At 40.2% G+C, this 25,085-nt stretch overlaps 1 protein-coding gene and 1 long non-coding RNA gene across 3 annotated transcripts in view; one reads left to right on the forward strand and one right to left on the reverse strand.

Moving 5' to 3' along the window:
- The window catches only part of Arsj (arylsulfatase family member J), a 69,501-nt gene extending 50,261 nt beyond the window's left edge, over window positions 1-19,240 (reverse strand). Inside the window, exon 1 of the mRNA XM_027395662.2 lies at window positions 18,818-19,240. Within this exon, the coding sequence (XP_027251463.1) occupies window positions 18,818-19,209 (392 nt within the window). The 5' untranslated portion in view covers window positions 19,210-19,240. The remainder of the gene's footprint in view (window positions 1-18,817) is intronic.
- A 28-nt stretch (window positions 19,241-19,268) lies between these two features.
- Window positions 19,269-23,376, forward strand: LOC103161309. Of its 2 annotated transcripts, none has more exons than XR_004771721.1 (4): window positions 19,269-19,406; window positions 21,165-21,334; window positions 21,699-21,814; window positions 23,315-23,376. It is a non-coding gene; the product is annotated as an uncharacterized LOC103161309 (long non-coding RNA). The 2 variants fall into 2 exon arrangements; XR_003481247.2 differs by lacking the exon at window positions 19,269-19,406 and adding an exon at window positions 20,056-20,191.
- Window positions 23,377-25,085: the final 1,709 nt, after the last annotated feature.

A 25,085-nucleotide genomic window follows, 5' to 3' on the forward strand; every position in this document is an offset into this window, starting at 1 on the left:
GAGTGAGGAGTGTGCCTGAGCAATGGATAGTCACAGATAATCAACAGATTTCTTCTGTTGGAAGAGTTTGCCATTCATCACCAAGGAATGCGTTTGCCATCTCTCTACCTAGAAGGGAAAATTGGCCTTCCCAGCAAGTGGCTCCAAGGCTCCTGTCCAGGAGTTTGTGTAGCTTTATATGAGAAGGCTTTGTGTTGCTGCTAACAGAAGAAGCAGTAATGACTTGTTTCTGTGAATGTGACAATTTTGTACTTGTTCTTAAGTGTTATCTTCCCAAGAATGAAACAAATTCAAAATGGTTTAACTATAAAACATTGTCATTGAACTGCCTCATATTTAATAGTTATATGTAATCCTGGCATAAACATTAAGATGAAAGCCATACTTTGTACAAAACAACAACAAATTTCCTAATAAAATATCTTTTTAAGAGCCTGGTAATTTTCTGCCTCTGATGTTGAAGGGTTGTCCTGTTTACATTTTATAACTTTGATGCCTATTGCATCAAAGAGAAGAGAAGAGATCCAGAGTCTTTCAATGACCAGGAGCCCCAAAGCCTGAGTGGAAGGGCTGTGAATCAGCTGTGGAAGGCAGTGGTTGGTGCTGGGAACCTGCCAGGTACCCTGCTTTCATGTCTGATGTATTGGGCTTTTCTGTCAAAGATTGAAGGAGAAGTGCCCCAATGAGAAAAAGTGTGTAAATCACGGAGCATGTTTCAAGTCCGACAAGGAAATAAGCCAGTATACCTATGGCAGACGACATGTGCAAACCTGCTGACTCCAGTAGCTCAAAACTGCAATGGAAGTGATCGGAGAAGTAGACTACTGTGTAGCCCCATATAGACAGTGGGGATGCCTGCATAACAGGCCAATGAGGGGGTGGAGGTCTGAGAAGGCTTCCAGAACTTCAGTAGTAAAATTCCACAGAACAAGACAACCCAGCTTGCCCCACCTTTCACACTAAGATTTAAAATAGCAGGGGGGGGTGGGAATTAGAGTGAGTATTCGTGCATGCTATATCTCAACACAGATGTCATGGAGTGTATCACTCTGTAATCAATGGAAAATTGAAATGTGAGACAGAGAGACGAGGAGAATGAGTAAGGGAGAGGGAGAGGTACAGAGAGAGAGAGAGAGAGAGAGAGAGAGAGAGAGAGAGAGAGAGAAAGGGGAAAGATTTGAAATTATAAAGGATTCCTTAGACTTCACTCATTTAAGAAAGACTGAACTCCTTTTGTATCAGAAAGAGACTTTTGTACCCCTTGTCTTTAAAATCTAGAAGAATGGTTGTTGGGGTTTACACATTAGATTGTACAGAATGTATATTTTAATTGCAACATTGGGTGTGGTAAGTAAGAAATATTTATTTCTATATACTTGTTTTACTGTCGGCACAGCTGTTTATTCTTTAGCCCAGAAAGCAACTGCAGAAGACAGGAGTATTACATCCCAGGCTGCTCCTAGGCTGCGAAGCAAGTGATGTGTCCTAGAAAAGAAAGATCACCATGTGGAAAAGATTTTTCTCTTTCTTTTTTTTTGAAGATCATTTTCTAAAAATAAAAGCAAAGCAGCACATTTTTAGATGTTTCAAAATTAAGAAACAATGGGGTGTGCCTCAATTTAAAAAAAAAAACAATGCTCTCAGAAATAAATCTCTAAAAAATTATACCTCTAAAAATTCAGATGTGGAACTAACTAGCCTAGAAAATCTTTCACTAGGATAATAAAAAGAGGCAAATGTGTGTGCCTGTGTATGTGTGGACATTTGACATTTAATGTGGTTAATAGTCTGAAACCACAGTGCTTTCATTTTCATGAAATTTTACTTTGCTCACTGTTGTACCCAAATGCCTAATAGGAGAACTTGAAAGGAAGGTTTCTTCTTACATTTTTGGAAAGCCATGATCATGGGGTGGCTGCAATGGTAGTGTAGCTTTTTCATATTTTGGAGGATTGGCAATCAGGGAGAAGATAGGATGCCTCATAATGGACCTCTGTTGATGACTCACCTCAGCCTGCCAGGCCCCACAACCTCCCATACAGTCCCACTGGTTGGAGAGAGAGCACTCAGACCAACGGGGCAATGAGGGACATCTCACATTCAGACCAATATATGCAGAGTCTTCTTGTTGGTTTCCTTTCCTCATCAAGGATTTGGTTATCTGGATATGCTGATGTGTATCATCTGTGCCTGTATGTAGGATTTGGAAGAATGATGGGGACTAGCAAATTCACTCAATTAATGCTACTCTGGACAGTCATGGGCAGACTAACACCTTTCTCTTGACAGCACCTTTTGGTCATAGTCACCAGTTTGGCTGCGTCTCTTTTTTTTTCCTTTTTTAGAATATCACTTAGTGTCTATATCAGAACTTGGTGCAGACATTGTGCCCCATCTATAATTCTTAACTTAAAAATATGTATGTAGCTTTAACCTCTCAAACTATAAAACCTAAAGGAACCAGGGAAAGACAAAGGGAAAATAAAGGTTATGATTTATTGTAGGCTTTAAAGACAAAAGCATATATTTTCAGCAATTACCTTGGGATCAGTTGTAACTGCTGCTTGAACAACACCTGCTCGGCAAAACACATTTTGTTTTCCTCGTAACCTCTGGCTTTGATGCTCTGGGAGCTCTTCCTTTACTCCTGTTTAGTGGCCATGTCTGCTAGATCTCTGCTGCAATCAATCAGAACTCACCCATTTCCTAATATGTACTCACCATTATCTCTTGCAGAGGGCAGAGAAAAGGGATCTTTATCAGGTCTTTTTTTATAAACCTTACCTCTAAATATATCCTCAGTGCATCTACTGAAGGAATGCCATAAAGCTACCTGAAGTCACAACCCTCCTAAGACTTCAAACTTCCAGAGGATCCTGCTTACTCAGAGGGGAAGTCCTTGCCCTCAGAAGATGGCTTTTATTACCCATTCCCCTGTCTCTGGTCCAGTTTCACTGGCATTCTGGGTGGTAGGCAAGTACATCACAGGTACTGCTCTCCCAAGGCCTATGCATTTTTTGTTCTCCTTTCCTGAGCATTTGAATACAAGTTTATCCCTTATTCCCTGATCTCTGTAAAATTGCTGGCCTGCAATTTCTGACTTGCACCCTTTTTCCTGCCTTCTCTTCTTTTGTAAGAGGTGTTACCTCTGACATACTCTGCTGTTTGCTTACTTTTTTTCCCAATTGGAACTACAGTATAAAAGTTCAAAGATGTCAATATTCCAAATGTTTAACATATTTCATCTCCACTATGGGAAGATAAACTAATATGTTCATTTAAAATTTATATGTGAAAGAAATAAAAGAACTTATTTCAACTCACCAAATTTGAATGGGGGTGCCAGTTAGAAAATGAAATTTTAAGTAATTATGTCTATTTTGTTATAGTGTCTTTTCCTGGAGGAACATATTTATTGACTTAGACCATGAAGATAAACTGCACAGCTAGACCAAGTCTAACCTGTCAATCATTTAGGTGACAGTGTGGAAAAGTCAGTGCTTAAATTGGAATCCATTTTCATTATTTTGGGACTTTGGCCAAGATACAAAACCTCTCTATGTGTGAGATCATTATACATAAAATGAGGTTGAGAGAATGTGTAGATACACAGATTTAGGTAGGTCCTCATATTTTAACATACATCCTTTGGAGGATCTACATAAACATTATAGTTTATTAAAATAGTTATTTTTAGCTAATATTATATGAATATAGATACACTATCAACTTTAACAGCACAAATTATTATAACATAGGTTATTAATGGAGTGGGTTAGCAAGAACAGATAATTCACTATTTTTTTCCTAGGTAAGACAGCATAGGATTTGGGCCGTATCTACAGAACTTTGATTTGTTTTATATAGAAGAAACTTGAGCTCATCTAAATGTTGATAGAAAAGATTTAGAGGATAGAAATATAAATTATGAAGGGGAGAGATAGGTAATAGTAGAAGTCAACTCTTACATCTTTTCTTGGTATACTGATGCATATGAGAAAGAAGACAGAAAATGGCCTACTAGCAATGCCAGTAAGCTTATAAATCTACTGTAATATGGAATACATTTATTTTTGCTTTTTCAAGACAGGATTTTTCTGTGTAGCAGTCATGACTGCCCTGGAATTCACTCTGTAGAACAGGCTGGCCTTGAACTCACAGAGATCCACCTGCCTCTGCCTCCCTCGTGCTGGGATTAAAGGCGTGCGCCACCACCGCCTGGCTCACTTAATCCTTTCTTTAAGGAGCTGTGTTTGGTTCCAAATAAGCACACTGAGCATCTTACAACCACCTGTAACAACTCCAGGAGATCAAACACCCTACTGTGGCCTTGAAAGGTACCTGAATACAAGTAACACACACACACACACACACACACACACACACACACACACACACACACACACACACACACCTTTCAAAGAATTAGAAATGGTAGTTCTAGAGATTATGATATATGACAAAAGGGAAAAGCCAGTGTGGTCATGATTTCAGGTATAGGTACTACACTTGAAATTTGGGAAGTATTTGTTTCTATTTGTCCTAAATAAATCAACACCAGCACTGCATCAAAACTAAAACTCTCCATATGCATGGGTTTTTGTTTATTTGGAGATAAAGTTCTACTATAGAGGCTAGGTTAGCTCCTAAGTCCTGGCTCAGTAATTAGATAACTGGATTATAGGTGCACTTCCATGCCAAGATTTTATATTTATAGATGATATTTAAAGACTTCATAATTTAGTGTATCATTGTATATTTGGGGATTGAGGGAAAGAGGTTCATGATTGCAATGTGTTATAATAATTGAAATGCAATAGCCACTGTAGGAAGAAAAATGCTCCATTGTGCCTGGTATAGGGTGGGAAAATGATCAGAAAGCTGTGGAAAAGGAGATAAAAATGGTAGAGGGCCTACAGTCACACAGAGGAGTTTTCTCAGAGCAGAATGAAGAATGCTCCTCCAGGGAAGACAAATGGGGGAGGGTACACAGCCCTGTGAGAAAGTGCTAGAACCTTGGCAGTGATGACCCCAAGTAGAGTCATCAGTGTTGAGTCAGATTTTGTAGGTCCTCACATGGAATTATGAATTGGATTGCAGCCTCCAGTGAATGGGAACTGCTGAAGTGCTAGCTGGCAGGACTTGTATTGTGTTGTAGGAATTTCACTCCAGTTCTTTGTAGAAATAGATTCTGGTGCTGGAAGCACTACAAGTCTTTAAGGAGGTTATTGAAATAGTGGCCACTGAGTACATGATGTTTTGTTTCAATGAAGCCTAGATTTACATGTTAATTCAAAACTAGTTTTGGTGTATGCCTACTAAGTGTCAATCATGAAGCAAGATAGAAAGATGGTGTTCAAAGCTGAACAGGATATATATATATATATATGTATATATATATATATATATATTTGTGTGTGTGTGTATGTATTTATATACATATATTACATGTCAAGAAAATGTTCTAAAATCAATGGCTGAATAAAGTTGAAGATATTATTGTCTTTTCCATTACCTATATTTCAATTCTTCTCACTTAGCTTCACATTTACAATATAATTGTTCAAATATTTGTCTTATCACAGACTTAACATGTTTCCAGAAGATTCTGCCTATCTTACCAATCAACAACTGATACAATCTGCAAATGCAGAAGCTTAAAACAGCCTACCCTGTTTACACCTTTGTGGACACCTTAGAACTAATGTTGTTGCATGGAAACTCATGGCAGATAAAATACATGAAAATCAAAACATACATAGCTTAATTTTAAGATTGTTTGTCAATACTGAAATTGGAAAAGTGATACTGAAATTGGAAAAGTGAGATAATATATTAATTGAAAGCTTTTTAAATAACACATTTTTAGTTAAAATAGAAGCACATCACTTTCTCCCTTCCCCTCCCTCCATCCAGCCCCTTCTGGGTCCCCTCCCCACTTCCAACCCATTCCATGCCTCCATTTTCAGATTAATAGCACCATTTTCTTTGACTATTATTGTTACATAATATAGGTATGTATGCATGAATTTGTGTGCACAATTATATAAATGAAATTGTCAGAGTCTGTTTTTGTTGTTTGTATGTGAAGGGTTGGTTACCAGGGAAAGCTTTTATAAAGAACATGAAGGTATCTGAGATTAGAGCATGATTCAAGCCATGGAAATGAAGCATTATGTGTAAGGGGAACTTAATCAAATGTCATGCAAACAGAAGTTCTCAATGTATTTTGCAAGTTACATCAGTTGATTGGTAGAGTTACCTTTGAGGCTGGAAAGGTAATGAAATAATTCCTATTCTACCAATAATAACTATATTTTAGAAAAATTAAATGGAATATTCAAGATTACAGTCTTCATTTGGTTGAACCACACTGCAATTCAGATTTTGTTACAGTAAACTCTGGGCTATCATTCTATCAAAAGCAATCTACAGATTAAATGCAGTCTCCACCAAAATTCCAACACAGTTCTCCACAGATCTTGAAAGGACAATTTTTGGCTTCCTATGGAAACTTAAAAAAAAGGATAGCTAAAACAAGAAAGATTTATTTTAGAAGAATCTTCTGGAAGTATCACCATCCCCAACCTCAAATTGTACTACAAAGCTCTAGTAATAAAAACAGCATGGTACCAACACAATAACAGACATGTTGATCAATAGATTTGAACTGAAGCCCCAGACATAAATCCATACACCTATAAATGCCTGATTTTTATTTTTAAAAAAGGGCCAGAAATACACACTGGATAAAAGCAGTATCTTCAACAATGGTGCTGGTCAAACTGGATGGCTACATCTTGAAAAATCCAAATAAATCCATATTTATCACCCTGCACAATACTCAACTGCAAATGGATCAATGACCTCAATGTAAGGCCAGAAACACTGAAACGAAGGGAAGAAAGAGTAGGGAACAGCCTTGAATTCATTGTTACAGGAATATGTTTCTGGACAGAACACCATTAGTACAGGCACTAAGAAAAACTTAATAAATGAATAGCCCATCTTGAAATTGAAAAGTTTCTTTATAGTATAGGGTACTGCCATTCATACAAAGTAGCAGGCTAAAGTATGGGGAAATATTTTTACAAATTATACACCCAAGAGAAAGCTAATATCCAAAGTATATAAAGAACTAAAAAATATTGGACATCAAGAAATCAAATTACCCAATTAAAATTGGGTACAAATCTAAACAGAGAATTCCAGAAAGAGGAAACACAAATGGCTGAGAAGCACCTAAGGATATGTACAACATCCTTAGTCACCAGGAAAATGCAAATCAAAACAACCTTTTGATTTAATTTTACATAAGTCAGAATAGTCAAGGTTGACAAAATAAGTGACCTCATGTTATAGAAGATAAGGAACAAGGGGAACACTCATCCATTGCTGGTGAGAGTACAACCTTGTATAACCACTATGGAAATCAGTGTGGTAGTTTTTCAGGAAACAGAGAATAGATCTATCTCAATATTCAGCTATAACACTCTTGCACATATTCCCGCAGGACTGTACAGCCTACTATAGAGATACTTACTTAATCATGTTCATTGCTGCTGTATTCATAGCAGCCAGAAACAGACTAGATGACTTTCAATTGGATGAATGGACAAAGAAAATGTGCTACAGTTAATCAGCTCTTATAAAAATTAAATTGCTGGTAAATGAATGGAACTAGGAAAAAATCATGCTGAATGAGGGAGCTCAATCCAAAAATACAAATGTGGTAAGTTTTTGTTTATAATAGATGCTAAGTCTTTGATAAGAAAACTGCAATCCACAGAACCATAGAGGTCAGAAATAAGGGACTAGGGTGAGAGTTGCATTACCATAGGAAGAAGAATAGAATAGATAGTCATGAATATATGGGGGTGGGAGCTGAATGGGAGGATCAAATGGAAAGATAATGGAGGATTGCCTTCTGTGTATATGTTTCTCTTACTGGTTGATGAATAAAACACTGTTGGCCAATAAGGCAGAAAAATAGGTGGGACTAGGAGATGAGGAGAATTCTGGGACAGGTAGGCACTGGGAGCTTGCCAGAGAAGTCGCCATGTTTGCCACCAAAGGAGTTAGAGGTCTGGACCTTTCTCCAGTAAGATAAGGCCATGTGGAAATGCTTAAGTTAACAGAAATGGGTTAATAATTAAGACAATGCTAGCCAATAAGAAGCGCTAGCCATCGGCCAATAGGTTTATAAGTAATACAGTGTCTGTGTGTTTATTTTGGGATCCAGTACAGTGGGACCAGTCGGGCCAGAAAACTCACGTTACAGGTAGATATAAGAGCAGGATATCAGAGGGAATATGAAGTGGGATGCTAAAACTAAGCATTATTTGAGGAGTCATATGGAAACTTAATAGAGCAGAAGCTTCCTGTACTGTATACATATACAAAGGTGATCTAAATGGAATTGCTAAATAATGAGGAGACAGAGTCCCAACTGGACATCTCTCATCACCAAATTCCACTTCTTGGAATGGCTTAATTTTACTTGAGTTGTTGGCCAAAGGAGTATCATGGGAACCCTAAAACAACCCAGGCCATTGGTTGCTTACTACAAACTTCTAGTAAGGCCTTGTTGCTGATGATAATATGTACACAGTTCACTGAACATGGAGATGTCAAGCTAGTGCCTACCTAGGCACTAGGACTTCACCACAATGGACTAGTGTTCATGGTACTGCTGGGTATTCTGCACACTACCAGTGGAGAAACAGAAACACCAGCCCTGACGCAAACTCTTCTATCTACAATGGTGACCCACTTACAACACACTTTAGTGCAATAGAGGCACAAAGTTTGTAGAACTAACAAACCAGTATTTGATTGTATTTGAGGTCCACTGTGTGAGGTAGATCCCATCCATAGCGCTGGACGGGTGGTTAAGAATCTGAGACCACGGAATATAAGGGAAAACCAAATTCTACTGTTCTGCTAAAGGAAGATAGTGATAAAATGACTCCTAAAAACATTATGCTGTATCAATTGATCAGTATCCTTCAGAGAAACTTCCTCCTGCAGTAGATATGAACTAATTGAGAGACCCACAGCCAGACAATATGCAGTGAGTGAAAGACCTTGAAACACTCAAACCTAAAATAGCATGCCTCCATCAATTCCCTCCTCTCAGGGTTCATGGGACCCTGGGGAAGAGGAGGCAAAAAGATTGTTAGAGCCAGATGGGATTAAGGACACAAGTAATGAAGGCCTGCCTTCTGAACACAGCAGGACTGGAATATATATGAACTCACAGTCTGTGGCAACATGTACAGGTCTGGGCCTAATGAATGAAGACCCAGAACTGAGAGTGAAAATAGACACAAGCCCACATCCCTAACACAAAAGCTATCTACAAATGATAACCATTCACAATGAAATATGTTTTCTTCAATGGAGTCTCACTGCATATACAAACCATACTTAAAGGCAGGCCTCATATGTGGCAGTTTGTGGCCAACACAAAACAAACTCAGTGGGATTTGGGGAGGTCCCTTGTCTCATAATACTTTGTCAGTGTTATTTTTTTGTTTTTCCTTTTCCCTTCCAGGTCCTTTGGGTATACATTATTGTTTCTGGTTTTGTGTTTCTATGGGATCTGTGTGTGAAAATGTGTGGATCTCTGCATCTACACATGTTATTTGAGCTTTTTCTTTGTCTCCTTTTCTTCTGTTTTGTCTTATTCTAGGTTTGATTTTTATCTGTTATTAATATTATTTATGTTGTTATTTATTTCTCATTAGTATTTTAATGAGAAAGTGAAATAATGTGTAAATTTGTGTGTATGGGGAGTTGGAGAGGATCTGGGAGGAGTTAGGGGAGGGGAAACAGTAATCAATATATTTTATTAAAAATCAATTTTCAATAAAAAGTTCTGGGCCATTATTTTTTGCTTGATCATATTTCCTGCCTGAGGAAAATAAATAGTTGTTTGTTCAACAATTCTTTGTCTCATTCTTCACATGTTTACTTAGCACCTAGGAATACAGAGCCCTGGACTGGGTGCTGAGAAATTTATAGAGTTATAAATCAGAGTCTTTGCTTCTCAAGGGGCCAGCAAGGGAGGTAAAAGGCTTCCTAAGAGCTATGAAGGAGTGGAAAATCATGCCTAATAAGACAGTTATACAAAGAATTGTGGAAGGTCACTGTTAAGATAAATTATTTCTGGCTGGGGACTTATGGGAAGCTGTATGAGGAATGTGGTGTTTTTGCTGAATCTTAAGGAGTGGCTGGCATTTGGGCAAACAGTGAAAAGGTGTGAATTCCAGAAGTGAAGCAAAGAGAGGGAGAGCAACTAGAGGAGCCCCCTAGAAACCTGAGCCATTCTTCCCTTTTCTCTGGTACTGAGAGTCTGAAAGTACAGAGGCTGAAGAAACTTCTTGAAGACTGGTGTGCTTGTAGTTTATGTGGGAGGCAGAAAGTATTGAAGAAGGCCCTGAGGACACTGACAGAGCCATAGAGTTTAAGCATAGATACATGCTATACAGTCTAGAAGCTATGTGATCATGGCCAACTTATGTAATGCCCCTAAATTTTTAATATTTTATCCATAAAATGAGAACATTTGTTAAATATTTTATTAATATTTTCAAATATTGGGTATGAAGATTAAAAGGCAGGATGCTTGAAAAGTAACAGGCACATGGAAGCCCTCAGAGAAAATTAATTTCTTTTCTCATTTTTGGTATGTCAGGGAACCAAGGGTGCTGTTTGCTGAAGGGGCTGTTGTTATGAGTCTCTTGTTTTAGTAAAGCAAATGTGATAGATGAATTGGAAGAGAGAGGGGGTAAAGGCCAAAGGATGAGAAACAGAAAGGTTTCCTTCCTCTGCTTTTAATTACAATAGAGCACACAGAGAAATAGATGCCTCAAAGAAACATGACTACTGGGAATGTTTAATATCTAGACTGTTAAAAGAACATTTCATCAAACTAATTAGATCATAGTAAAATAGCCACAGGGTGAGATGAAATCAAAATTATCTGTAGAATTTTGCCAAAATTTGTAGTTCTTAGCCGTCTGCACCTGGATACATTCAAATCATCTAGAATAGCGTTTAAAGATACTCAACAGTATTACCTGGGCAGCTGTTTATCCAAATGATGAATGTGCCTAATTTTAAATGAGTCTTTTGAGACTTGTTGAAAATTTAGCGCTTTGTTCATCAATGTATGCTGTTAGCCTAACTAACCAACATGTCTCCTCTCAGATGATCCAAAAGTTGAATGGGACTAGCAGCCGGAGGTTGGAAAGCCACTCTCCACTTGCTATATTTGTCTTCTGAAGGTGAAGTAAGGCTTGAAGGCAGTTCTTGTTTATTGACAGATAACTATAAATACTTATATTTTCACAAGTGTCTAAGCATTAATTAAATATCTGTGAAGGATAGGAGTGAATTTTTAATAACTGGTATTGAATAATCCTGTGGTAGAGAATACTCCTTACAACTAGGGTTTTAATCAAGTAGATAGAGTAGGAAGCACGTATGGCCTTGATGCTGCTTGGAAGTGTGTGTGTGTGTGTGTGTGTGTGTGTGTGTGTGTGTGTGTGTATACAGAAGGTAATACAATGAGCTAAGTAAATATGTTCCCTTAAGCATCCTCATGTCACTTTATGTTGAGAGTGACACCAAAATTCAGTTGCTTTTTTAGGGTTTCCATCACTAGTGAAGTTGTAAGTTGATAAGACTCCCAAAGCCACACCCCAACTTTGGAGCCCTTGGCAAGTCCACAGAAATACTCCAAGGATTCCCATACTTTGAGACAAATCAAAAGCCCCCAGAGCTCTTGGCTATGCCCACACCTTCTCACTGTAACTACAGTGGTTCACAATGGACACTTGGAAGGCTCAGCTTTATTCAGCTGCAGAAGGAGGCTGTTGCTGTTAAAGCCAGTCTCTTAGAGTTTCCTAAGAAAGCTTCTGAGGGAAAAATCTCATCTTTTTTTGGTACTCTGTGTTAAGCCTCACCATAATTCAAGTCTCCCCAACGTATCTGCTTTTATTCTGACACTAACCACTTCATATCTCTGTATTCTCTACTTTCATTCAATGTCTACTCACCTAACTCTCCAGCCTTTTTCAAAGAGCCCTCTGTTATTAACAGCTTGCCCCAGACATCCCTTTTTTCACTGTAATTCATCACTATCTCTACCTCTACTTTACTTTCATCATGGGGTTGGTCCTTTACTTCCCTCCACTCCTCACAAAATCTGAGGCATGAATTGGTAGGCATCTTTTTAGTTTCCCATTATACTTCTTACCAACTGTTACTGTTGTCTCCCTTCAGAAGCCCAACCCCTTAATGAGGCAGTGGAACAGACCAGACTCTCAGTCTTTTCGCTAATTCCAAGCCCTACCCCTTAATCCTTAGAATCACTGCGTCACTATCCTCTTCACTATGGCTAGTCTCGTAATTTTCAATGGTTTAAATATCCACAGGAATAAGGTATCTAGCATTCTACCTTAACATCTTAACTTCTTCACTTCCAAAAATCTCACCTTCTATCTCACTTCAACCCTCACTTCTCTATCATTTGTAAACACTGCAGTACTTGGAATTTTGTCCCATCATAAGCTTTCCCAACCACTATTTCCTATCCCTTCACTTAACCATCTATTTACTCAACCCCCATCCACAAGCTCAATCCACGGACTATCAGAATATAAAACCCCCTGTGCTTCTTTTTCTTTCTGCATTTGAGTCTATGATCAGTCACTATGCTCATTTTTGAAATCCCAGAATCTGCCTAAATCCAAATCTGCAATTGAGGTGCTTCTCCACCTGGCACCCAGATATGTCAGTGTGAAAACAACCATGACTGACCCTGTCAAAACTAAGTCACAATGCTCAAGTGAGTTTTCTGGACTGCCCACTTTCTTACCACATTTCCCTGCTCAGTTCACTTTTATCACTCCCCTAAAAGCATTTTGTATCCAACATTTTCAGATATCTGGATCTTAATTCTCAGTGGGTGATCCCCACTTTTCATGTTTATTTAGAAAGTAGAATGATTCCAAAAGTGAACTCCTCCATCTTCCCCTAACCAAATCTTCCAATCTCTTTCACTTTACAACTGTCTTCATTCCTGTTATAGTGAGTGAAGGGAAAAAGAAGAGGCAAGGCAATTTTGGAGAACAATTAGAAGGACTTACATTCTAGACCAGCAGTTCTCAACCTGTGGATTCACAACCCCTTTGGAGTTTAGGGAGCCTTTCATAGGGGTCATGCATCAGATATCCTGCATGTCAGATTTTTATATTACAATTTATAACAGTAGCAAAATCATAGTTATGGAGTAAAAATGAAATAATGTTGTGGTACATGGGGTACTGTATTAAAGGGTCAGTGTAATGAGAATGTTGGGAACCCCTGGTCTAAACATTAATATTAATCATACAACTATGTTGAAGAGAAGGCTCCCCTGGAGAACAGGATAGTCATTAGAACACAAGGGTCCAGAAATGGACCAAATGTAAGAGTTGATGAAGAGGATTCTGCAATGCTACGGAGAATATGTGGTCTTAGAGAAAGTGTGGTACATTTATACAATGGAGTACTACTCAGCAGAAAAAAGCAATGGAATCTTGAAATTCGCAGGCAAATGGATGGAACTAGAAGAAACCATCCTGAGTGAGGTAACCCAATCACAAAAAGACAAACATGGTATGTACTCACTCATATATGATTTTTAGACATAGAGCAAAGGTTTACCAGCCTATAATCCTCTACCCCAAGGAAACTAGAAATCATGAATGACTCTAAGGGATAAATGGACCCCAGGAATGGGAAATGGCATGAACTCCCGAGCTAATTGAGAGCATGAGGGTAGGGAAGTGGGTGCTGCCACAATAAGAGCACAAGATGAAGAGTAGAGGAGAAGAAATGGAGGAGCAGATATATTGAGTTGGGGGAAGAATAGAGGAGAGAGAGCAGGATGAGAGATACCATATCAGAGGGAGTCACTATAGGTCCGAGAAGAGATCTGGAACTAGGAAGATCTCCAGAGACCTATAAGGATGACACGATCTGACAGTCTGGGCAGTGGAGGAGAAGTTGGCCTAGAAACCCTTCCCCTAGAATGAGATTGATGAATACTCTCTATGCTATTCTAGAGTCCTCATCCAGTGGCTGATGAGAGCAGAGACAGACATCCACAGAAATACACTGAGCTGAAATCTGGAACTCAGTTGAAGAGAGGGAGGAATGAAGAACGAAGGGGTCTGTACCTGGTTGGAGAAACCCACAGAAACAGTTGGCCTGAAAAAGGGAAAGCATATCGACCCCAGATGCTCTTTGGGAGGACAGTACAGGACTAATCCAGCCCCCTGATCATGGATGCCAATGGGGAGGCCCCTGCACTCCTGGGAGCCTCTGGAGGTGGACTGGCGTTTTGCCCTGGTGGGTGGGAGGGACTTCGAGAGCCCATCCCACTTGAAGGGATTCGCTCTGTCTCTGAACACATGGGGAGGGGCCTAGGCCCAGCACAGGAAGATTTGGTGGACTTGGTGGAGCCCTGGTTGGGGGCCCTACCCTGCCTGGGGAGTGGTGGGTGGATGGGGTGGGGGGTAGGTTGGAGGTGGGGGAGAAGGAATGGGGGTGGGGGGAGGGAGAGGGAGAGGGAAAGTACATGTGAAAATATTAATAATTTAATAAAAAAAGAAAAAAAAAGTTATCTCTCTCACCACACGCCCCAGGTGTGTGTGCATGCCCTCATGTGCCATAGCATGTACACCCAAGTGACCACATGCTCTTGGGGATCAGAGAACAATTTTTGGTAGTCCTTTGGGAGTCAGTTCTCTCCTGCCACCTTGTGGGTTTTGGGGACAGAATTCAAGTTGTCAGGCCAAAAGGACAGACAGAGAAAAATGAAAACTTTGGAACTCTGATTTAATACTACATTAAAAAATTATTCCAGTTGATTTAAATATATAAAAACAGAGCAATATAAGGTTTAGGAGGAAAAGCCTATTATGATGATATGGTATAAGCAAGACTCTTAAATAAGCACAGGAAGGAAAATAACATAAATTCAATTACAATAAAATTAAAACCCAGTCATTAAAAAACACATTACTGAAAGCAGGGAAAAAGAAAGCCACGGAGTGGAAGATTTGTGTGATACAAACAGCTGACAAAGGAGGGGGTTGTATAAATAAATAATCATCACACTCCATCAAGGAATGAAGAGTCACTTAAACAGAAAAAGGGAGGACGATTTGCATGAATACTTATTAAAAGACACTCTGCAATATCAGTTGTAATGAAAATGCATATTTTAATCAGGACAGCATACCAGAGTACAATGATCACATAGTCTAAAATGGAAAGAAACCATACCTAATGTTGGAACTGATGGAATTTACCACACAGCCACAGTGATTGGATAGTTCAAGCCCAGAAGTCATTGTGGGATGACTGAAGCCTAAAGACTAAGCCTACCTCGATTGGTCCTAATTTATATGAAGAGCATGCCTAATAAATACTTCCTGAAATCCAACCTAGGTCTGCCTGAGGGCCTTGACAGGAGCAGTCCCCTCCCCCCAATGGAGACCCTTGGGGCCCTGTAACAAGTGATGACTTTGGGAAGTGCTGAGCAGTTATCTACAAAAGCTACAGACACAGCTGCCTATACCTCAGCAATTCTACTTGATACATATGCACGAAGAATGCAAAAATATGCTTATCAAAGCACAACCAAGTGTTTATGGAAGCATGTTCATAATTCTATCGAACTGGAAACCACCAACATTCTTGATGATGGAATGGATAAACACATTTTAGCATATTTACACAATGGAACACTGTCCCACAGAGAGACCCAACAAATTACACCAATAGGCAACAGTATGGAGAAATCCACGGGAGTGAAGGCACTGACTTACTGTGAGAGAAATTCACTTCAGATTGCCTATCTATTTTTCTTTTGGTCTTCAAGCATACGTGTTCAATGTTTACAAAGCCTATAATTCAGAAACTGTCGTTATGGTCTTCTTAAAGAAGAGGTGCTGCTATGTCTTTGGGCTACCACTTGGAACGCTTCCTTAAGGATAATAAAGTTACTTTGGAACTGATTGAACACAGGCAGTCATTTTCTCAATTAGCCTTCATACCATTAGATCAACTATGAACATCCATAGACCACACTGTATTATTATTCCTCTTGGACTCATACCAAATCTATATAAAAGAGGAACAACAGTAGCAGCTATATTACAGAACTGTTGTGGGAACCAAATGAGATAATGTGTATAATGGTGACAGTTGCATAGATGCTTGCATTTAATACAGATGCTTTTAATTAGGATAAATACCATTATCATTAGAATAACAGGACATGCTCATAAAATTGTTAGTGATTTCCTGACAGACCCCCATTGTTGCTGAAGCTGAATGGTGAATAGGTCTAGGGATTTGTATTTTGACTGACATTTGAGGTGATTCATTCTGCACATTTGAGTTTGAGAACTACCACCTAGAGATCAGGTTTCCGCAACTGTTACTCACAGTTTGCAGACAGCAGTCTGCATGCAATGACTGCTTCCTGATGGTGACTGATATTCAGTGTTGCCAGAGTGGTATAGAATAAATTATAAAAGGAATTTGTTACAGAATTGTGTACCATAAAAGACAGTTTCACATTTTGATTCCAAAAAAAAAAACATAAAAAGGAGTGTTGTTGTGTAGTATCAAAGTTAATTTAGCTCTAGTCATTAGACTCTTCTCAAGTTGTAAAGATATTTGATCCTCTTTCATTTCATATAACCTATTTTCCTCTTGAAATAATTCATCCCACCTGGATTTTATTGCTTCCTCCCTTTTTTGCTTTAGAGGATGCAAAAAGCACAGCCATGTTCTCACATATAGGGTAGGTACCATATTCTCTGGGCCTGAAGTATTTGTATTAGACCCAGAACTAGACACCCATGACCACTTTCTTACATCTGTATTCATTTATAGGAAAGTCCCAGGGAAAATTTCAAATGAGATATCTCCCACTGCTTAAGTCAAGTAAAAATCTGTATCAAATCACAGTAGCTATTTGAACTTTTCTGGTCTACAAAACAATTATGCAACTTACTGCACTGAATGTAAAATTTTATTGGGAAGCAGCATCTTCTCATTGGATGTTTGCGTGCACTGACAATGCTGAGTTAGCCTTTGATTAAAGGGGAAAAGCGTGAGTTACTTCTGTATTCATTTTGTTCCATCTTATTAGGTAAACTTCAAGGTAAAGATAAAGATAGAATAGATATTTTATCTCTGTAAGATGTTTGAGACCAAATGTCCTCATTCAGTGAAAAGTCTTGAATGTATTTTATTGTGTAAAGTAAGTTCATATAATTCAGTTTTATTTTTCCAACTGTTTTTGGCTCTCTGTGCAAATTTGGATTCTATAAATCAGTTGAAGTGTCTTTATGACATGTTCATTTCACGAGCCAAGGATAAGGATGGTTGGGAATAGAGATGAAGAACTTAAGCCCAGGCCACCAGATGGGCTTATTTTACAGCCAACAATTGCTTTTTTGTAAATATTAAATGCTCTTAATTTAATGATGCAATGATTAACATTGAAGATGACTCCAAATAACATTAAGAACCATCCCTCCTTCCTTTTCTCTCCCCCTTATTTTATTTTCTCTTTTTTTTCTTTGTGAGGTAGGATCTCACTTTGTTACTCTGGCTGAACACAAACTCACTATGTAGACTAGGCTGACATCAAATTTATCAAGGTCTGCCTGCCTTGGCTTCCCGAGTGCAGGGATTAAACACGTATGCCACCATGCCATGCTCTCCACTTCTTATTCCTAAGGATATTTTTTTATAGTGATGTTAAATTTTGACAGTTTGCTAGCAGTGGAAATTATGCTGTAAGCAAAAGTCTTCACAAGACAGAGATTCCTACAAAACACTGTAGTCTTAATTTTTCCAGACTGGTTACTGGCTACTCTTACAGAATCCAACTCCAAGAACAACTTCTCTTGACGCAAGGATTCTCTGCCCTGAAACCAGAATCACAAGGCTCACAGATTGAAGCCATGAGCTGTTCAGAAGAAACTTGACCCTTGACCCTTTACCTGCCTTCCCAACTGAATTTGCATCATGAAAACAAGTTACAATCGAGTACATTCTGACAAAGTAAAAACAGAAAAATGTATGAGCATCTTAAGAAGGTTAGATTTTTAGCAGACTGCTGACAGCATTAAACACATTTCTCAACCCTCAGTGCTGTGACAGTTACTCAGACTTCTTCCCCACTTGGGAGAAGTAGCAGCAAATTCCACTGAACTCCAATGTACCTTGAGAACTGTCCTGGTACTTAGATATGACATAGTAAGAAAAAACCATCCCACAAAGTTCCTGGTGGAGTTTTCTCTGCTTTTGTGGCCTCTTTTCTCTCTGCGATGACCTGGGGTTTTGGTTATGCTATTCTAGATTTTGTAGCAAATTGAGAGTTGTAAATAACACTTTGCTCTGTGATTTCTGTTCTGATACCTGAAACAAAATGTGAACATGATTGAGAATCGGAACGGATTTGGAAGCAGCAACCATGGAGTTCTCTGGTTGGTGGATGAATGTAAAATCCCTGACACCATTCAAAAGTTCACAGCTACCCGTCAAGAAAAGGAAAGGGAGGAGAGAAGGACCTGGCTATCAACACTAATATTGAGAGACTGTACATCGTTCATCCATTCATTTGGTCATTCATTGGGTTGCCCTCCCCATGCTTTCTGTTTCTCCCTTAAATGAGAAACAGGTTTTAAATTAAGGCTTAAGATGTTTCCAAATAATAAATAAAAGTGGTAACACTTACTTTCCTGTAATAAACTGGCTCCTGGACGGTGTGCAAATAGGCTGGACATAGTAGTTCTCTAGTTTAACGCCTTCCGCAGCGAGTTTGTCAAGGGTGGGAGTCTTTATCTCAGATCCATGGTAGCCCACATCCCTAAATCCCTGATCATCTGCTAAAATGAAAATGAGATGGGGCTGGGAGGTGCCCGTTGAGCCTGCTTCAGGTCTCTCTGCAGCTTGAGTTTTCAGGGGCCCCTTCTCTTCTAAGCTCTGGCCCCAGCACAGGTAGCCATAGGTGAGCAGGCTGAGGACCCAGAAGCCTGCCAGGGCACCCATTGCCACTATCTTTCCAGGCCACGCCCAGCCCCGAGGAGGTGGCGGAGCCTCTGCCTCCGCTCTGTCCCTGGGGGCCATTCACTCGGGCCCCAGGCAAGAGTCCACACGCAGAAGGCTGCCCCTTTTGCTGCTGCCGGCACACACATACATGCGGAGGCACTGATCCAGATGAAGAAAGCAACGGAATCCTGCTCCCTCCCAGCTGTCACTACTTTCCACAACTTGAGTCCTCTGGAGGTGATGGCTTAAACCGTGGATGCTAGAAAAACTAGAAGGTGAAGGTCCTTTCCACCAGTTTGTGCTTTTTCCTTTCCCAGCAACACGGAGAAGAAAAAATAAAAAAAAAAGTTTGTATCTTCGCCCCAAAGTTCTCACGAAGAAAAAAGAACAAAAAGAGAGGAACTGATAGCCGCACAGGACAGGGGCATTGGGTGTTCACATAGTCCTCCACTTGGTCGGGGAGTAGGATTGTGCCCATGGGCAGGCAGGCACCAGGGGTAGTGGGACTGGCATCGGTCCAGCTGCCCCGGCACCCGGGAAGCCTTGCCAAGTTGCTCTGAGCGACTCCGTGCTTCTGGATGGATGACAGGCTGAGCCTAGGGGACCTGCTTCTGGCTGTCTGCCTTCCCCACTTTGTCAGGGCTATTTCCCCATCTTCAGCTGTGCCTTAGTCAATCTTCCTAACTCCTCTCCAGGCGGCGAAGTGAGAAAGGATCCTGTTCTAGAGCCGGCCTTCCCACCTCTTCAGAAATTCCTTTTCTGCCACGCAGAGCTTCGGGACACTCACGGGGTCCCAGCCGGTGATCGCCAGCACACGCATCCCCTGTGTTTGCAGCAGCTGCCCCCCGCGTGAGCTTGGGTAGCTGACTTAGTTCCGGCTCTCTGTGCCTTCTCTCTCTACTCGCCAGGCAGTCGCCGGAGATCCATGCTTGCTGGCTGAGGGCGGGCCCAGGCCGGGGAGGCGCTGGCTCTCAGCCCTCCTTTCTGCTAGAAGGATGGACCCGAGAAGGGCGGCTTCGCTGCAGGGTGTCTCCCAGGGGTCCCCAGTGCTGAGGTCCAGGTCCAGGTCTTGGGTCTGCGCATCGCCTCTCTCCATGGACTCTGTGCTTGCCCATCCCGAAACTTTGGAAGCCACGGCTTCCAAAGAGGGGGTATCAACAGATGGCACAGTACACACTCTGGCTAGTTTTTCCTCTCTGCTCGCCTCCTCCTTTCCTATCCCTCCCTGCCTCTGCTGCTTCTTTTCTGTTTATTTTTCTGACAGCCCCAGAACTTTTAAAGTAGTACTTCTATCAACAGTTGGCCTTTCCAATCTGATTTACCCCTTGGTGTCTTCCTAAGAGAAGATGTTAAGAATGTAGGCTTTTTTTTTTTTTTTTTTTTTTTTTCCTCTCCAAACTTCCAGGGCTTTTCCCGCCAAGAATGTGGAGAGAGGCTTATGCCCTCAAGAACGGAAGCCCATCTATGGGTATAGCTTTGAGACAATTTCATGTACTGACCTTGTAGTCACTTGTGTACCTGACTCTGAACTTGAGATCCTCCTGCCTCCACTTCCCCAGATTCCCCCAAGCCAGTTTCATAAATCGTTAGACTAATTCCCCAGCACGCGATCAGCTGAGCTGTGACTTTGCATTTTTATAGCAATCATTGTTTCCTGTCTAGTATCTTAGGGTCTTCTTCCTTCCGCCCTTCCTCTATCTCTTTTTCTTTCTCTCCCTTTTCTTCTTCCATTTCTCTCTCTTCTCCCCACCAACAAGCCTCTAGCTTGTTGACTTGGAGAAAAATTTAACTTTTACTAAAATTGTAGCATTTTAAAACACTGCCCAGAGGCAGTATTTCTGTATTAAGAGGCAGTCAATGCCAGAAGTCCTTGAGATATGTTTTACTTTTTTTTTTTCCATCTTCTTCCTTATTTGCTTCAACACTTACTCACTGAACACCCACTCCGGACTGGCATGTTAAACTCAGTTAATGGTGAAGTCATAATTCTGTTTCATTTAGCTGTTACTTTTAATTCCCTCCTGTTACTACAGTTCCTGTGGAATTCCCAGGCAAAGTCGGTGAAGTGGAAACAGCCTGGAAGATAGAATGCTGCTTCCTGTGACTAATTCTGCCAACACATACAGGCCGTTGCTTCCCTGGTTGTTCAGAGGAGAGATGCTGAGATTTAGAAGATATGTTTAGAATTGGGAGTAGCAATTCTGTGAGTTTAAATTTCCAAACTTACAAGGAAAGTCCTACTGGGGCTTAGAGTACTGAGAGTCAGGGCTCCAGGCTCCACTGGCTTAATGGGATGCTGGAGTGGAAAAGATTCAAACACTCAGACAGACCCAGCTACTTTCAGTTGGAGAGTTGGTGAATGAAACAGAAGGACAGTCTGTATTTCTGTGTGACAAAGACAGTCAATTCCAATGTATATTTCTGGCAAGAATTTTTTAAGCCAACATTTATGGACTATTTCCTGTGAGTTAACCATCGTACCCTAGACACTAACACAGATATGTATGCTCATGTGCGTCTAAGTCTTATGTGGTCAGCATCTCATATACTTTATCATTCTTCGCCAGCTCTGAGGAGCATTTCTCCATTCCACATCATTGGAAGAGCTGGGCCAGTAATATCAGTGGGAAGTAAGGAGTGAACTCAATCAGAATGTCTCTGCTCTGGTCGAACCTCTACTATGGTGAGAAAGAAGCATCCTGCTCAACTACCACTCTCAAGCCCCAACTGTTACTATGAAAAAAAACAAACAAACAAACAAAAAAACAACAACAACAAAAAAACTTCTGGAGAAGAGGAAAACAACTCAAAGAAATCTTAAAACAAAGACCCCTGGCTTATTCTATGTGTGGTTAGGCGGTGAGGTAGTGCAGGGAAGTGACCTTTAAACTGAAGAGAAATTATTTTATTTATTATCTTCTTTTTTTGTGGAAAATTTGGACATAAAAATCTAACTTCAAAGCTCCGTTTCAAAATGTGATCTTCCAAAAGGGGCTTGAAATCATTCCCAGACAACAAGCTCTGATTGACCACAAGTGGCAGCTAAGATCCTATTGTCTGTGTATTGGGATAATAAGCACACAGACTCAACATTTTCTACTATAGAGTTGGGCCTCATGTGCTGCTGTTTTAGGCAATAGTTTTACCATTCTCATGAAATGTCAAGTTGAAATACCCATATAGCTTAGCAGTTCCTTCCTCATTTGAGCATTAATATTTTTATATTCAGGCATCAGTTGTTTCCATGGAAGCTTTTCTTAGGTTTATTTCAGCTTGGGTATACTTAATTATAAACAAAATCATTTCATTTAGCTATGGAATGGCCATAAGTTTTAGTTACTGTTCTATCGATGTGAAGAGACATTGTGATTAAGGCAACTTAAAGAAGAAAGCATTTAATTGGAGGTTTGTTTACATTTTCAGAGGATTAGTCAATTATCATCATGGCAGCATGCAAGCATGCTGGGTGCAGGCACAGAGAGAGAGAGAGAGAGAGAGAGAGAGAGAGAGAGAGAGAGAGAGAGAGGAAAAGAGGAAAAGAGAGAGAGAGACAGAGAGAGAGAGAGAGAGAGAGAGAGAGAGAGAGAGAGAGAGAGAAGAGGAGAGAAAGAGAGAGAGAGAGAAACTAGCTGAGCCAATGCAGGAAGTGGGATTAATTTAATAAATTCCTGTGACATCAGATACTGAGGGGACCAGAAAGTTCCCCAACATTTTGGACATTAGAAATGGATACTTTTATGAGTAGGACATGCCATTATAGCATGCGATTTTCTGGACTGGATTTATAGAGATAGAAACAAGCGAATTCAGCCCATGAATGTGATGGGTTATAATGGTCTTTCAAGATGGTTGAAACTTGTGAAACCCTTTTATTAGAACAAGTAGTGATGAAGTGTACAGGAAGAGAGATCGGAGATTTCTTTTTCAGCAGGGGTTTGAAGAAGTACAGGGTGGAATACCACAATTGCCAGAGAGTTTGAAAATTTTGCAGTAACATATTCGTTGGTTAATATCCTATACTTAAGTTATGAAAGCCAATGCTCATTGAAAGCTCAAAAGAATTAATCAACCAAGAGGGTAAAATGGATTCATGTTGGACCCCAGAACGAACTTTAATTTGATAATATGAAAATAAAATTAAACCCTAGAATGAGATTGATGGCTACTCTCTATGCTATCCTAGAGTCCTCATCCAGTGGCTGATGGAAGCAGAGACAAACATCCACAGAAATACACTGAGCTGAAATCTGGAACCTAGTTGAAGAGAGGGAGGAATGAAGAACGAAGGGGTCTGTACCAGGTTGGAGAAACCGACAGAAACAGTTGGCCTGAAAAAGGGAAAGCATATCGACCCCAGACGCTCTTTGGGAGGCCAGTATGGGACTGATCCAGCCCCCTGATCATGGATGCCAATGGGAGGCCCCTGCACTCCTGGGAGCCTCTGGAGGTGGACTGGCGTTTTGCCCTGGTGTGTGTGGGGGACTTTGAGAGCCCATCCCACTTGAAGGGATGCACTCTGTCTCTGGACACGTGGGGAGGGGCCTAGGCCCAGCACAGGAAGATTTGGTGGACTTGGTGGAGCCCCTGTTGGGGACCCTACCCTGCCTGGGGAGTGGTGGGTGGATGGGGTGGGGGTAGGTTGGAGGTGGGGGAGAAGGAATGGGGGTGAGGGGAGGGAGAGGGAGAGGGGACTTACATGTGAAACAAGCCTGTTCCCTAACTTGAATTAATAATAATAATAATAATAATAATAATAATAATAATAAAAAGAGAAAAAAACAAAATTAAATTAAATTAAATTAAATTAAAAGTGGGATAAATTAGGGGGATAGTAACTACTTGGAAGGATAATCTAAATAAGGTGAACACACTGGCTGTGGCTCTCCCCAGGGACAGACTTAGGGTATCAGATCCCTGAAGCTGACAGTAGAGTAGAGCAGCTTGCATAAGTGACCCATCAGTGAGCAGAAAAGTTAAGGACATCACAGACTAGCAGAATACTGAGTAGTTGGACAAGTATTACTCTGAAGCATTCCTGTTCATTCTCTCCATAAAAATGACACTGCTCAAATGCCTTTAGTGTGAGGACAGAATTTAATATGCTTAATTGTTATAAAAAGGGTGATCAGATGGTATTCCTGCCATTTTGTTATTTTTCTTTCCCATGGATGTTTATTTTCCAATAAACATGCACTTGAATGCTTAAAAGACATAACACATTTTAAAGACAGGTTTAGCAATTGAGAAAACAGTCCATTAATGACTTACAGATGACTCAAGAGCTTTGAAACCTCATCAGAGCTTCATTGGATTTATGAGTACATTAAATACTTAAAAATGAAGAAATATTGCAAACTTTAAATTAAAGCATAAATAATATAAAACAGATGTTTGTCCTAGTGTGGCCCTCATAACATGGACCTCTGTGTCCGTCAGCTTTGCATTACTGTTACAAAATACCTAAGGGAAGCAATGCAAAGAGGGAAGTTTACTTTGGCACAGGTTTAAGGAATTCAGTCAATGATCCTTGGCACTGTTGCTTTTGTGCTTGTGGCAAAGCAACACATCATGCTTGGAATGGCTAGGGTATCAAAAAGAGAGTAGAAATGATCAGACCTCCCTCATCCACCATTAGGGCATGACTTTAGTGACCTTTAACCTTCCATTAACTACTATCTCTACTTTTTCACCACTTCCTTACATCGCTATTGGTTGGAGACTGATCCTTGAACTTGTGAGTCTTCAAGATATTCTTATCTAGTCCATCAGAACCCCAAATAATAAACTCATTATTGAGTATGAAACTAATGGTGGCTGAGTCCTTAAATAATACAGCATCATGATTTCCCTGAATTCGACCAGAATGGTTAACTAGCTGAGTTAGTAGTTATGTGTGGTACTCATCTCTTCATCTGGGGAAATATTTGGGCATAAACTATAAAAAAGAAAAGAAG

Source organism: Cricetulus griseus, assembly GCF_003668045.3.
Source record: "Cricetulus griseus strain 17A/GY chromosome 1 unlocalized genomic scaffold, alternate assembly CriGri-PICRH-1.0 chr1_0, whole genome shotgun sequence".
In the NCBI taxonomy this organism is placed as follows: Eukaryota; Metazoa; Chordata; class Mammalia; order Rodentia; family Cricetidae; genus Cricetulus; species Cricetulus griseus.